At 40.4% G+C, this 14,229-nt stretch overlaps 3 protein-coding genes across 3 annotated transcripts in view; 2 read left to right on the forward strand and 1 right to left on the reverse strand.

Moving 5' to 3' along the window:
- The first annotated feature begins 1,646 nt into the window (after window positions 1-1,646).
- On the forward strand, window positions 1,647-9,543 carry LOC118357339 (ras-related protein Rab-18-like). Its single transcript, XM_035729241.1, has 5 exons — window positions 1,647-1,807; window positions 6,753-6,825; window positions 8,252-8,365; window positions 8,443-8,509; window positions 9,425-9,543. The coding sequence occupies exons 1-4, from the start codon at window positions 1,667-1,669 to the stop codon at window positions 8,451-8,453; spliced, it is 339 nt and encodes a 112-aa protein (XP_035585134.1). The 5' UTR covers window positions 1,647-1,666; the 3' UTR covers window positions 8,454-8,509; window positions 9,425-9,543.
- On the reverse strand, window positions 8,690-10,620 carry LOC113910886 (RNA-binding motif protein, X chromosome-like). The gene is given in 2 exon segments (XM_027572942.2): window positions 8,690-10,204; window positions 10,207-10,620. Coding segments are annotated over 2 exon segments (1,173 nt in total). The 5' UTR covers window positions 10,568-10,620; the 3' UTR covers window positions 8,690-9,392.
- Window positions 10,621-13,155: 2,535 nt separating this feature from the next.
- LOC113921438 (acyl-CoA-binding domain-containing protein 5-like) overlaps window positions 13,156-14,229 on the forward strand; it is an 85,801-nt gene continuing 84,727 nt past the window's right edge. Inside the window, exon 1 of the mRNA XM_035729322.1 lies at window positions 13,156-14,172. Coding sequence (XP_035585215.1) covers window positions 14,158-14,172 — 15 coding nt within the window. The 5' untranslated portion in view covers window positions 13,156-14,157. The remainder of the gene's footprint in view (window positions 14,173-14,229) is intronic.

The raw sequence follows: 14,229 nt of genomic DNA on the forward strand, positions 1-14,229 counted from the left end.
ATTTAACTGGAGAGTGTGTATGACAGGTTTTCTTATGTAATGTCTACAGTGGCCTTAATTTAGTACCTGCACCAAGTCAGAACCATTTCCCTCATCTGAATTTTCTCAGGCTTTGTTCTGTTTTTAAAGTATTATGAATAAAATGTAAATAATTTCATACTTTTTTAAAAAAGATTTTATTTTTATTTTATTCATGAGAGACAGAGAGAGGCAGAGGCAGAGGGAGAAGCAGGCTCCCCGTGGAGCAGGCAGCCCGATGTGGGACTCCATCCCTGGACCCTGGCATCATGACCTGAACCGAACGCAGATGCTTACCTGACTGAGCCATCCAGGCGCCCTTCATACTTTTTATATAAATGGTGTGGCATAATATTTATTTATCTAGACCTGGTGAATACAAGATTGTTTAATAGGAGATTTTTGTTTGTTTAGCTGCGAAGAAACTTTAACTTAAATTTTCCTGGGAATATGTTATTAGCACTGTCATAATAGCCCCTGATTCTAGGTATGGCTTTATCAACTCCTTTATCACTCTAGCCCAAAACACAAATTTTTTTTTTTAAATCTTTGGCATACAGAAAGACCTGGTAAAGTGCATTTTTATTACCTAATTTGTGTTTGTAGTGGATCACCAGAAATCATCCAAGAATTACTCATGTATTTCCATATTGGTGACAGGTGTTCTCGTAAGCATTTCGTATATGAGGGTGCTGTTCATCTTACTTGTGACTGTTCTGAATTAATTGTGACAAGCTCTAATTAGAGCTTTTGAAAGTTTCATTCCAGGCTTCTTGAGCTGATGTTTTGCCTCTAGCCAGGGGGATAGACTGCACATTAATTTTGATACTCTTTAAAGACATGTGCGCAGTTACTGTTCATTTAAGCCAGATGGCATGTGTCAACTCCTGTTCCTGGAAAGGGAGAGGTTTTTTTGGTGGGGGAGGGGGGCTTTGTAGTAAAACCTTACGTGTCTTCTTATGGAGCTCTTCTCTTTACATAATAAATTAGTACGTGTCTTCTTATGGAGCTCTTCTCTTTACATGAATTAGTACTTACAGAAGATTTTCATAGCAATGTAAGGGCTCCTCCTTTCACTTATGAAGAAGATTCCTAGGGGATTGGGCACAGATGTTTTCGTGTGTAAATTCTTTTGCAGTTGTGCAGTAGCAAGGGATCACTGATAAAGTTACATAAAACGAATACTGTTTTTTAGGATAAAATCAAAGAATTCATAAGAGAAGGAGTAAGTGGCCCTTTTATGTTTTTACCAAGCTGCTTACAGTCAGAATCTGAGTCCGGGGATTGGCTGGCTCTGGACAGAGCTCTTAATGATGGAGTGTCGATGCATTTGGAGCCCCTTAGAAAATTGCTCTGATCCAGAGTCAGCCATAGATAGTCTTCTCTACACGAGCACCGTGAATTCCAGCGCTTGGCTTTTAATGTGCATCATGAATCACCTTACATTGAAGTTTATTTTTCCATGAAAATTTTTATTTTTTTCAAGCAAGTACAGGTAAGTAAGTGTTTGAATTCTGCAAGCATTTGGTTTTCATTTATCCTGACTAAACCTTAAGCTGCTGAACTTTAGTGACACTTTTTGATTTTCAGATCCATAACTCCCAAGAATTTAGGGTGTGAATTTGGGTATTGGTAAAGTGGCTTTTCTATGTTCTTATTTTCTTGGAAATTGATTTTACAAGTATTATTTTACTGGGATGCTTATCAACATTTTCATTTTTTTCAAAGTGTTGACTTTAAGGTGAAAACAATTTCAGTGGATGGCAATAAGGCTAAACTTGCAATTTGGGTAAGAGTTTTAAAAATGTATTTTGTATAAATATTCAACTTGTATTTTTTAAAGAAGCAGAAGTTGATGTGTGTAGAGTTCTAGAGGGAAACAATTTGTATGAAATAATTTTTGGACAATTTGTTGGTTAATGGATAAACAATAAATGGCTATGTTTTATATTGGGTAATGAGGCAGAGACTTGTTCCACTTAATCAAAATTTTAAAATATACAATCCCTTAAGAATACTGAAAAACAAACTGAGGGTTCTAGAGGGGAGGGGGCTAGGGGGATGGGTTAGCCTGGTGATGGGTATTGAGGAGGGCGCGTTCTGCATGGAGCACTGGGTGTTATGAACAAACAATGAATCATGGAACACTGCACCAAAAACTAATGATGTAATATATGGTGATTAACATAACAATAAAAAATTTTAAAAAAAGAATACTTAAAAGCAGAATAAAGTATAGAAAAATCATCTTATCTGCCAGAAGGGATTATTGCTATTGAATACGTTTCTTTAAAGTTTTAAGAAGACAGTGTATACTCAGCTAACACTGAAGGCAGTTGTTGGGGAGAAGGGGATGAAGTGATGCTCAGGAAAAAAAGTATTTTTCATGTTAGTCTGTTCGTATATTCCTGAAATTTGAATTTGCCAACTTTGGATCTATTTTCTACTTTCAGTGCCTAGTCTTTACTTACTGTCCTTTCATTTGCCTGTGAACCCAAACATTCTGATACATGTTGCTTTCCTAAGACCTTTTCATGATAGTGCTGACCAAATAAAATAGCCATAACTGTCAAAGACGTCCAAGATGCTTAGTGTCTGTCTCTGTCTGCCCATCTCTCTCCCACTCCTGTCTACCTACCTACCTACTTCTCTCTCTCTATCTAAATGATTGCCAATAGATTACATTACATATATAATTTATAAAACTATGCTCTTATATATCGGATTCCCACATATACTATGAGAACTAAATATATAAATACGTTTTTGTTACATGGGATAATTGGAACTGGTTAGCGGTCATCACACTGAGATGTACTTCAACATGGTGATGAAGTAGTAACTGGGCATCGGTTACAGATTGAAACAGCACGTGTTTATGTATTGTATGATCTGATTCATTTTCCTGGCATTCTCCAAATGGCATATTATTTCTAATACACATTTTATCCCAAATAACAAGTAACTGTGTAAGTGTGTCTCATGTTTTTCTGTTAATTTTTTTCTAACATGCAATACTTTACACGATCGGTAGCCTATTGGCCCCCTCCCCAAAATATAATTATGATATTGATAAGAATAGTAATGTCTAACAGAAAACAATTTGGAAAATGTTGGACTAGGCCATAATAAAATCTATCGAACAGTTTAAGAATGCTAGCTTCTCCCTGTACAAAAGTGGGAGCCTGATTTTCTGTATACTTTTCATGGTTGAATTTATCCCTTCTTTCTGCCCTTGCTACTGTTTTGTGAGATACACGTGTTAGAATAGGATCTAAGGCTTGGTGGTTTCCGTGAGATCTTTCTTTTATGCAAGAGGTATTGTTAAATTTACTTTTTAGTTCCTGTATAATAAAAAGGTTGGCAGGTATTACTGAAGTGACATCTTTATCATAGGCGTATAAATATTTTTTTAAATAAGAGGCTCAATCTCAGAACCCTGAGACCCTCATGACCTGAGCTTAAATCAAGAGTCAGAAGCTCAACTGACTGAGCCACTCAGGTGCCCCAAATGTTAATGTTCTTGTGTGTGAGTGTGTGTGTGTGTTTGTAATACTAACTCTGTCATGTGCTGCAAATATTGTTTTCCTGTTTGTCATTTGCCTTCAAATCTTGTTTAGGATGAGTGAGTGTGTGTATGGGGTATGGATGGTGTGGGGAGAGATGTTCTTGCCATACCAAGGTTTTAGTATTTTTGTGGTCAGACCAGTTTTTTTTTTCATGAATTTGGGTGTTACGTCATATTTAGGAAGGCCTCCTCACTCATAAATAGAAATACATGAGTCCATTGTTTCCTCTAATTCTTCTGTGGATATATATATATATATATATATATATATATGTAAATCAGTTCCTCTCCTGCTTCGATGCTTCTCCTAGGATCAGTCAAGTAGAATAATCAAGTACAGCCCTGTCCTCACTGCTCCCAAAAGTGCCGCACACACATCACGGCCTACTTGGCACCTCTAAAGCTATTTTTCTCTATATCCTGCCCTCACTTCCACTCCCACATTTTAATATTTAGTCTTTCCAGATCCTTCCTTGTCCTTTGTCCATTTCTAATCTTTAATAATCTCTTTTCTCCTCTCCCATCAGAGAAGAAAACCACAGATAGTAAGCTCTGCTTTTCTTATCTTACAAGGATGCTATTACACTTATTGCAAATTCCTATCTTGAAAACAAAAACAAGCAAAAATCTTAACTTTTGACTATGTAAGCCTATAAATTTTATAGGTGTAATATATTCTGATCCAATATTGTGGCATAGGGTGTTTGCTCAAATTATCATACCTACTTAAACATTTTTATAAGTGGATCCAAAAAAATCAAGACTCTAAATAGCTGGATTAATTTAAATATTTGTGTGTAAATATTTTTTACTGTAGTATTTTAACATTAAACATTATTTTTTGGCTCTAGTCTTTTTTGTTTGTTTGTTTTTAAGATTTTATCTATGAGAAAGAGCAAGAGAACCTGAGCAGGGAGAGGGGTAAAGGTGGAGAAACAGACTCGACACTGAGCATGGAGCCTGACAGTGGGGCTCAGTCCCAGGATCCTGGGATCATGACCTGAGCTGAAGTCAGACGCGTAACCAACTGAACCACCCAGGCGCCCTGCTCTGGTCTTTATTTTTAAAACACTGGGCTTTATGGATATTTTAACTAGAATCACAGTTCTGATTTTTAAAAGATTTATTTATTTATTTTAGGGGGAGGGGCAGAGGGAGAGAGGGAATCCTTAAGCAGACTCCCCACTGAGCACAGAGCCCCACATGGGGCTCTATCCCAGGCCCCTGAGATCAGGACTTGGGCTGAAATCAGGAGTCGGATGCCCAAGGCACTCCACAGTTCTGATGTTTATGTTGTGTCTCCTCAGAGCAGTTACTAAGTGGATCTCAGTGACTATCAAGGGAAACAAGATTCATATTCAAATGCTTTCCACTGTTTCTGGAAATTAATTTATTAGAGTGTGGATACGGTTTTGATATGAAAACAGAATTTTTCTGTTACAACCAAAAGTCTTGTGACTAAAATATTTCTTGCTTGGTCCTTGCCTTAACCTATATCAAATTATCCAAAGTATAATCTGCTTTAGATAGTAAGTACACGTCACTTGATGCACCTTTAATTTATATTACTGTTTTTTGAAAAGTTGAGTCAATATGCAAATTGAATAATTTTAAATATCAGAGGTTTTGTAAGAAACTTTGAAGCAAAGGGAATTTTTGTAAAGAGAGAAATCATTTTTATCATAAATTTATCTGTTTAGAAAGTTTAATTTTGTTAATTTTTTCACTTCAAGATGGCAGGGCTGGGGGCAGTTTCTGTAGTGGTGAGAGTCTGGAAGCAAGGACATTCTGCATTTATGTAAGCGTAGCTGGGGAAGAGTAGTAGATTTGCAGAGTGGTTTACTTTGAAAGTTATTTTCCTCTTAAGTTTCTCTTCTGGGGCCATAAATTACTCATATATTCTCTACCTGTTGCTCTTATATTAAAGCAGTCTCTATTTTGGCCAGGGACAGAAAGTAGGTAAGTAGGAAAGTAAGTAGCTGGAGCCCGTCACTGCTGGTTTAAAATGCCTCTGCAATCTTATAAACCTCTTAGAGGTTACGAACATGTTTTCTATCTGAAGGAGCGTCTGCTTGCCCCATAGCTAAACTCGGATTTACAACCATGAGACTGGCAGCTAAGTTGATGTTTGACATATGTCTTCACTTTTCTTCAGGTTATTTGATATTAGCAGACTGGAAACTTTTTCTTACAGGGCAGAGAGTAAATATTTAGTCTAATCCTAAGGCAGGCCATGTGGCATTGCATAATCGAACAGGCCTGGCTGTGTTCCAGTAAAACTTTATTTAATAAGACAGGTGGTGGGCGGAGGGAGCCGTTTGTCAACTGCTGCTTTGCATGATCTTAGGTATCTTGAAGCCACAGTCCAAGGATGGTAGAAAGAAGACAGAAGGAACCAGGTCCGGAAGTACAGACTTGTTAATTAGTTTGGGTTGGTTGGTTCGTTGGTTTCCAAGGAAAGTTGAGCAACTGTCCTGTGGCAAGAATTGCTCTAGGCACTGGGGTTAAACCGATGATTAAGCAGATGAGGTCTCTTTCCTCACGAAACTTGCACTTCCTAGCTGGTGTGCATCTTTTATGTTCCTCTCCCCCAATATGTGTCAGAAACATGTGATAGCAAGTGGTTTGGTTTTATGCATTTTCCGAAAAGAAGATATAGAGAAAATACTTTTAAGAGTCCAACCTAAAAATTGCTTACCTAAAATAAGACATTCCTGTAATTCTCTTTAAAAAAAAAAAAACAAGTGGTTCTCAACCTTGATTCTACATTAGAATCACCCAGGAAGACTTTGAAAACTTCTGTCTTACTGTAGACCAATTAAACCAGAATCCCTGGGGGTTGGACCCAGGCATTGGAATTTTTCATTTCCCAGGAAATTTCACTATGCTTCTGAAGTTGAGAACCATGGCTTTCAAGGAAATGGGTTTCATGTGTGATAAAAATCTTGAAGAAATACCCCTTTACTTAGATGCATTTTTCTAGAGATGAGTCAGTATTTATTAATTTTATTTTATGTAACCCTTTTCAGTAAGAGAACACATCTAATTTAAATTTCAAGATTTAAATGAGCTTGTGCATGCATATTTTTAATAATGCTGTTTGACTTTCTACTCTTAATACTATTTATACTTTTTAAATTTAGTAATAATTGGTTGTCACCTTTAGGATACTGCTGGTCAGGAGAGGTTCAGAACATTAACTCCCAGCTATTATAGAGGTGCAGAGGGTGTGATATTAGGTAAGGTTTTACTTTACGATACTGCTTTAAAAATGTTGTTTTATTATTGCAATTTCTGATTTTCCTTATCTGTGAAGGTCAGTGAGTTTTTAGTTTTCTTCAGGGGTACCTTTAGGTAACTTGAAGTTATATTAGCTTCATTTAATATTAATGAATATTTAAACTTTCAAAATTTCTTTTCAGTCCTTTGTCTAACAATTAAAAGAGAAAGATCAGATTAATTTATTTGGTTTAAAAGCACATGTTGATGAAGACATAATTGAGGATTAATCCACATGTAATTGGTCTGTCTGAAGAGTGTTACCAGAAACTGATCTTCAGTCAGCAGTGCATTAACATTTGCTGTGCGTTTATAAAGAAAGAAGCATGCTAGTTGCTTAGTTGAATCTGTTTTATGAGTCCTAAAAAGTCTAACAAAGCACTTAACATCGTTGATTCATAATAATACAGAATTTAAAAACCAAATGTGGATTCTCATTGTAAGTTGTTGAAAAGTGCTTGTTACCAATATTCCTGGGAAACTTTTAAAAATAAATATTGGTCAATTTTAGGGAAAATTGTCTTTTTATATTATATCATAAATAGTGAGGTTCTAGGTTCATTTCATTAATTTAACAGCAACTCTTATTTTGGTTTAGCATCTTTAAGTTTAGAAAACACCTTTTTTTTAAAAAAAATTTTTATTTATTTATTTGACAGAGAGCAGGAGAGCACAGGCCGGGGAGCAGCAGAGGGAGAGGGAGAAGCAGGCTCCCCGCTGAGCAGGGAGTCAGAGGTGGGGCTCGATCCCAGGACCTGGGACCATGACCTGCCCCGAAGGCAGTTGCTTAAGCAACTGAGCCACCCAGGCGCCCCTAGAAAACACTTTAAATTAATAAGTTCTTTATATGAATAAGCCCTTAATATATTTTAATGCAGTGGGTTGGAAGATGAAAGTGATAACAGGGAGACAATCAGGATCTTATCCGTTAAGTTTACATATTTTTTCAAAGTTGCAAATTCTGGTCCTTGTAAGAAACAAATTAACAGGGTCATAGATGTTTGAATCCATGGAAAAAAGTTTGGTATTTTGCCACAGATTTGGATCTGAATGTTTTCGTTTTTGGATAAATGTCTTTTATTGTTAAGAACGGGAACAGCTGTTGTTTTGCTTAAATTAATTTTCAGTTATCACCCAGGATATAATTTCATTTCTCTCACGGTGTGTCTTAATGAAATTGAAGTGTGTGTATGTATATGTTTATTATTATTCTTTAATACACTTGTTTCTTCCATCTGGCTGAGTAGATACTGATTGTTAAGCATTTGAAGGCTTAGAAACAGACTTGCCTATATAGAAATATTAGCTTGTAGTGACATATCAGAAATATAATGCCATTGCTCTTATTTTTAATGCTTATTTAATAAGTGACCCTTTTTATTTCAGTTTATGATGTCACAAGAAGAGATACCTTTGTCAAATTGGATAATTGGTTAAATGAATTGAAAACATACTGCACGAGAAATGACGTAGTAAACATGCTGGTTGGAAATAAAATTGGTAAGGTAAGAAGTCAGACACTTGGCATTTTGACTGTATTTTGGTAGCTTTTCTTAATCCTTATATTTACCTTTTAGGAAAATCGTGAAGTCGATAGAAACGAAGGCCTGAAATTTGCACGAAAGCATTCCATGTTATGTATAGGTAGGTGTGTGAACATTTATCCTTTCATTAGTAATGAGGAATTTTAAAATGGAGTTTTTGCTACATTTTTCTCTTTATGAACAGTAAAATGTATGTACTTAGTTCATCATTTTCTTGTGCTAACTGTAGAGCCAGGTTCATTTTTCCTTCTGTAAAAAAAAAAAAAATTGGATCTTTTTTTTTTTTGGTTTTGGTCAAACTTTTTATTTAGTATTCTGTAGTTGCTTAACACACACTTAAATGGTCTTATTGGGGGAGGGGAAAGGGGAGACTCTTGTAGATTCCCAAGGAAATGTCAGAAAGGCAAAATATGGCCAGCATTATCCATTTGCTTTTTTGGGTTTACTGGGTGAATAGCACTTTCCTTACATAAGCATCTGATCTCAGGTTTTTCATACTGAGAACATTGAGATTTCAGTTGAAGACACTCTGAAATCCTAGAGTAGCATACCCCGACCACCCTCTAATAGCTAGCTTGTTTGTATAGGCAGAAGGATTCACCTCTCCATTTTAGATGGCTAGATGTTTGTGGAAGGTCTTAGAATTGCTTTGCCTCATTTACTGGGAAAAATCAGATATAGGAAGTGGCCTTTAGGGACACTTTTAACTTGAAAAATTACAACACTAGTACACAAGTCAAGTCTTAACACATTTAACATTTGCTTATTGAAAGCAATGTCATAAAGTCAAATAAGATTAAACAGGTTTTACTTTTTTTTCCCTCACAAGAACATAAAAATTATGGAAGGGGAACTTAACAGGAAATTTAAAAAAAAAAGTAACACAATTTTTCCTTTTAGTAGTCCTTGGGTAGTTATGACAGAAAAGGTTCCACTTTTTTGTTTGTTTCTTTGAACAGGGATTTTGGTCCAAAGTTTTGTTTTTAATATCTGCTTCTGACTCCCCCTCTATCAGATTGGCTTCCTCCACGGCCACCACCTCTTGGTGCTCCGCGGCTTGAACTGCTGTAGGAATCACGTGGAGGAGGGTACCCCCTTTCCATAGAAGGGGGAAGCCCTCTTTCTTGTCTGCCAACCCGATCACGACCACTTGAGTAGAGATCACTTCGGCTGCTTGAGTAACTGTCTCGACTTCCACCATATCCGTCACGTGAGCTGCTGTAATCATCATAGCGACTGCTTCCACCATAAGATGGCGGGGGCCCTCGTGTAGGTGGAGCACTACGTGAGTTACCCTAACTCTCATATGAATCTCTGTAGGAACCTCCACTTGGATGATCTGAATAGTCACGATCACGACCATAGCCATCTCTATCACTATAGCCTCTCGATGGGTAGTCATCACGTGAACTGGAATGACCATAATCACGGTAAGTATAATCTCTTGGTGGTGGTGCATAATCTCTTGTATCACGAGAACTTGGGTAATCTCTGCTTGAATAGCTGTCTTTAGTAGAGTATCCATCATCTCTTGGGGACAAATAAACATCTCTACCAGAGGGCAGGGGTTCCCGTCGAGGTGGGCCTCCATAACTATCTCTTCCACGTGACACAGGAGCTCTTCCTCCCATTCCACTGCTGCTGCGAACTGGTCCTGAAGGGGCAGATCTTTTAGGAGGAGGACCACCACTTCGTGGTGGTGGTCCTCTTTTTTCTGGAAGTGGTCCCCTGGAAGAACTCATGTTAAAATTCATGGAATAGCCACCATCATCCATGTGCCCTCCACGTGAGGGAGTCCCCTGGTTCCTCCACTTCCTCCTCTTCCACCTCTAAGACCTCTTGGAGGGCCTCTGCTTCTTGGAGGTGAAGGTGGTCCACGTCTACCACTTTCAAATGATGGTTTAGTGGCCCGTTCTACTTTGAGGGCTTTTCCATCTAAGGACTTTCCACTCATGTCTCTGGCTGCATCCTTAGCATCTGCTGGGCTCTCAAAGGTGACAAAAGCAAATCCTCTCGGTTTGTTGGTTTCACGATCTTTCATCAATAGAACTTCCACTATTCGTCCATATTTGCCAAATACTGCTTCAAGGGCTTTTTCATTTGTTTCTGTATTGAGGCCACCAATGAAAAGCTTTCCTGGGCGATCTGCTTCAACCATTTTTCCCCCCCTGGTGAGACACGGAGGGGTGACGACGGTTCCAAGCTCCTACGAGCTCGCCGGCAGGGGCTTCGTAGCAGCTCAGCACGAGCGAGTGCCGCCGGTTCCGAGAACGGAATAGGGAAGCCGCTAGCACTACTGCGCAACGAGCAAGAATTGGATCTTATTATGTGAAGTTGTATAGGACACAGATCATTCCTGTCAGAATACAGCGGCATTCGGCAAAGCCGGGCACCCAGTGTGTGTTGTACCTTGCGGGTCCTTGTGCTGGCAGCAGTGGTACCACCTGGGAGTTTGTTAGAAATGCTTCATTTCAGTCCCAACCCACCTTTTCTGAATTAGAATCTGTATTTTTTTTTTAAAGATTTTATTTATTTACCTGTCAGACAGAGCACAAGCAGGGGGAGCAGCAGGCAGAGGGAGAAGCAGGCTTCCCGCCTGAGCAGGGAGCCCGAGGCGGGACTGGATCCCAGGACCCTGGGACCATGACCTGAGCCGCAGGCAGACGCTTAACTGACTGAGCCACCCAGGCGCCCCTGGAATGTGTATTTTAACAAGATCTTCATGTGACTTGAATGCATATTAATACTTGAGAAGCATGGTAAAATAGGGTTTGGCAGACTATAGCATGGGACCAAATCTGGTTCCACCATTTGTGTTGGAACACAACCTTGCCTGTGCATTTACATGCTGAGCGTGGCTGCTTTTGTGCTTCATGGCAGAGTTCAGTGGTTACAGCAGAAACCATATGGCATTCAAAGCGTAAGATATTTACCATCTGGCCCTTTACAGGAAAAGTTTGTTGACCCCCTGTCTAGAAAAGTGGACAAGCTCTATCACTGTGGAGCTTTTTTAACGTTACAGGTTCCCTGGGCCTTGTCACAGGTCTGAAACTGGGCCTGGAAGACCGTTTCTAAAACCATCCTAGTTGATTCTGATGTGAAGCCAGCTTTAGGAATTACTGGTTTAGCTATTCCACTGTTAGAATCTTTTAGGAATTAGGAAATGGAAATAAAAGAACATCATCTATAGATAGAAGCAGGGTGCTGTAAGTGGAAGGTAATAGGCAGTTTTGGAAAGGAATTGAGTACTACCTTTTCTGTTTACTTGCTGCGTGTCCTTCATTTTGATACATTAGTTCAGTAAACGTTTACTGAACACTGAGACTAAAACAAACAGATGAACAAAATGGACAAAGTCCCTGCCCTCATGAAGCTTACATTCTAGTAGAGGAAACAGACTTAAATAAGTAAGTAGTGCTATGAAGGAGAGAGAGTATGATGGCGATGGGAGGTAATTAGGGGAAGTTCTTGGAGGTAGTGCCATTGGAACAAGAATCCATAAAATGAAGATCTAGAGGGAGAACATCTCAGGCTGACAGAATAGCAAATATTTCCTGAGGTAAGAACGAGTTTAGTGTGTTTAAGGGATAGGAAGAAAGCTTGTGGGCTGGGAGCATAGTGTATGTTGGGGGCAAAGGTGGTGACGGTGGGAGGTGAAATTTAAAAGGTCATGTTGGGCCTTGTAGGGTATGGTAAAGAAATGGATTTTATTCCAAGTGTGGAAAGCAGGGGAGTAGTGCTGTGATCTGATATTCTTCTAAAAAGACCTGTTTGTACAGAAAATGGTCCATGAGAAGCAGAAGCAAGAGGCTTGTCATGGCCCAGATGAATAATGCTGGTGCCTTTGACTATGGGAGTGGTTGTGGGTGGCTTCCGGAAGGTTGGCAGATCGAGGAGATATTTGGTTGGTAAAGGTGACAGGCTCTGCTGATAGATTGGGTATTTTTTTTAAGGATTTTATTTTTTTCATTTGACAGAGAGAGAGAACTCAAGCAGGGGGAGTGGGAGAGGGAGAAGCAGGCTTCCTGCCAAGCAGAGAGCCCGATGCGGGGCTCGATCCCAGGACTCTGGGTATTGAGGATAAGGAAAGAGCAATCAGGGGTAACTCTGAGTCTCTGGCATTTAGGATGAAGACATTGGATTTGACAAGATGGAGAATGCTGGTATTTTTTAAAAGAAAAGTTTCAACCAGGCATGCTGGGGTGGCTCAGTCATTAAGCGTCTGCCTTCGGCTCGGGTCGTGATCCCAGGGTCCTGGGATCGAGCCCTGCATCGGGCTCCCTGCTCGGCGGGAAGCCTGCTTCTCCCTCTCCCACTCCCCCTGCTTGTGTTCCCTCTCTCGCTGTGTCTCTCTCTGTTAAATAAATAAATAAAATCTTAAAAAAAAAAGAAAGAAAAGTTTCCACGGAGTGGTGAGAACAAAAACCTAGTTAGAGTACAGTTGACCCTTGAACAATGTGGGGGTAGGGGTCCCGACACCCGCCCCCCGCAAGTCGGAAATCTGCGTATAACTTTTGACTCCCCCAAAACTGAACTGCTAATTGTCTATTGCCCTGAAGTCTTACTGATAAAGTCAGTTAACACATGTTCTGTATGTTGTGTGTATTACATACTGTATTCTTATGGTAAAGCTAGAGAAAAGAAAATGTTATTAAAATCATAATAGAAAATACCTTTACGGTACTGTCCTGTGTTTATTGAAAAAAAGCCATGTGTAACTGGAACTGCACAGTTCACACTGGTGTTGTTCAAAGGTCAGTTCGAGTCTGAAGAGAAAATGTGAAATAAGGAAGTGGAAACGGCTTACATAGGTTAAGTTTTGATGACAATTTTGCTTCGAAAGAGAGGGAGAACCCAGGTGGCTTCTAGAAGAGTGTGTGGGCTGGAAGGCAGGGTGGTTGGTTACTTGGTTGGTTAGTAAGATGCACAGTAATTTTGGCAGGCTTTTTAAAGCTGACTGATGTGATCCAGTAGTGAGGGCACACGATTCTTCAGTGAATGAGAAGGGATGGGATCCGAGAAGTAGAAAAGGGGATGCTCCTAGATAGCAGCAGGGACAGTTCATCCACTTTCACAGGAGCGAAGGCAGAGCCTAAGGTCACAAATGCAGACAGGTTGGTGACTCTCTCGGTGGGATGATCAATGCTCCTGTCAGATCGTTTCTATTTTTCTCAGCATAAAGTTAGGTCATGAGCTGAGATAAAGGAGTTTTGTGATAAAGGAATAAGAGAGTCATCTCAGTGAAAAAGGTCCTTTCTTACGTCCCATCACGTTCCTCAAACCTTAACCTAAGAGGGCAGGGGCCCTGGATCGCAGGGTCTTTTTTTTTTTTTTTCGCCCAGCGGTACCTTTGGGCCCTGGTGCAGATCCAACCCCGCGTCCCCTGCGCGCTTCCCACTGTCCGGCTGCACGGGCACGGACGCGGCGTCCGGCCTGTTCAAAAACCGAGAACCCGATCCATCTCACTTCCCTGCCTGGCCTTCTCCTGTGGCCCTACCCGGGCGACCGACAGCAGCGCGCGTCGTCGCCTCGGACGCGGGGCGGGTGGGTGGAGTCGGCTGAGCGGCCGCAGCGGCGGCTGCAGCTAGTGGGTCCTTTAGTGGCTCTGGGGCGGGGCTGTGGGGAGGGCGCCGACTGACCGACGGACCCCGCCGGGATGGGGAGTGTGGCTGCTCCGCCAGGGTCCTGCGGGTGGGAGAGACGCTCCGCGACCACGGGTGTCCGGAGCCCCTCCGTGTTGTGCTAGAGATGCTCTTCCTCTCGGTGAGTTGTTTTTCTGTCTCGGCGGGCCGGCTCCTCGGCCTAGGTCACGCCCCGGGG

The sequence above is a fragment of the Zalophus californianus genome, chromosome 9 (genome assembly GCF_009762305.2).
Source record: "Zalophus californianus isolate mZalCal1 chromosome 9, mZalCal1.pri.v2, whole genome shotgun sequence".
Lineage (NCBI taxonomy): Eukaryota > Metazoa > Chordata > Mammalia > Carnivora > Otariidae > Zalophus > Zalophus californianus.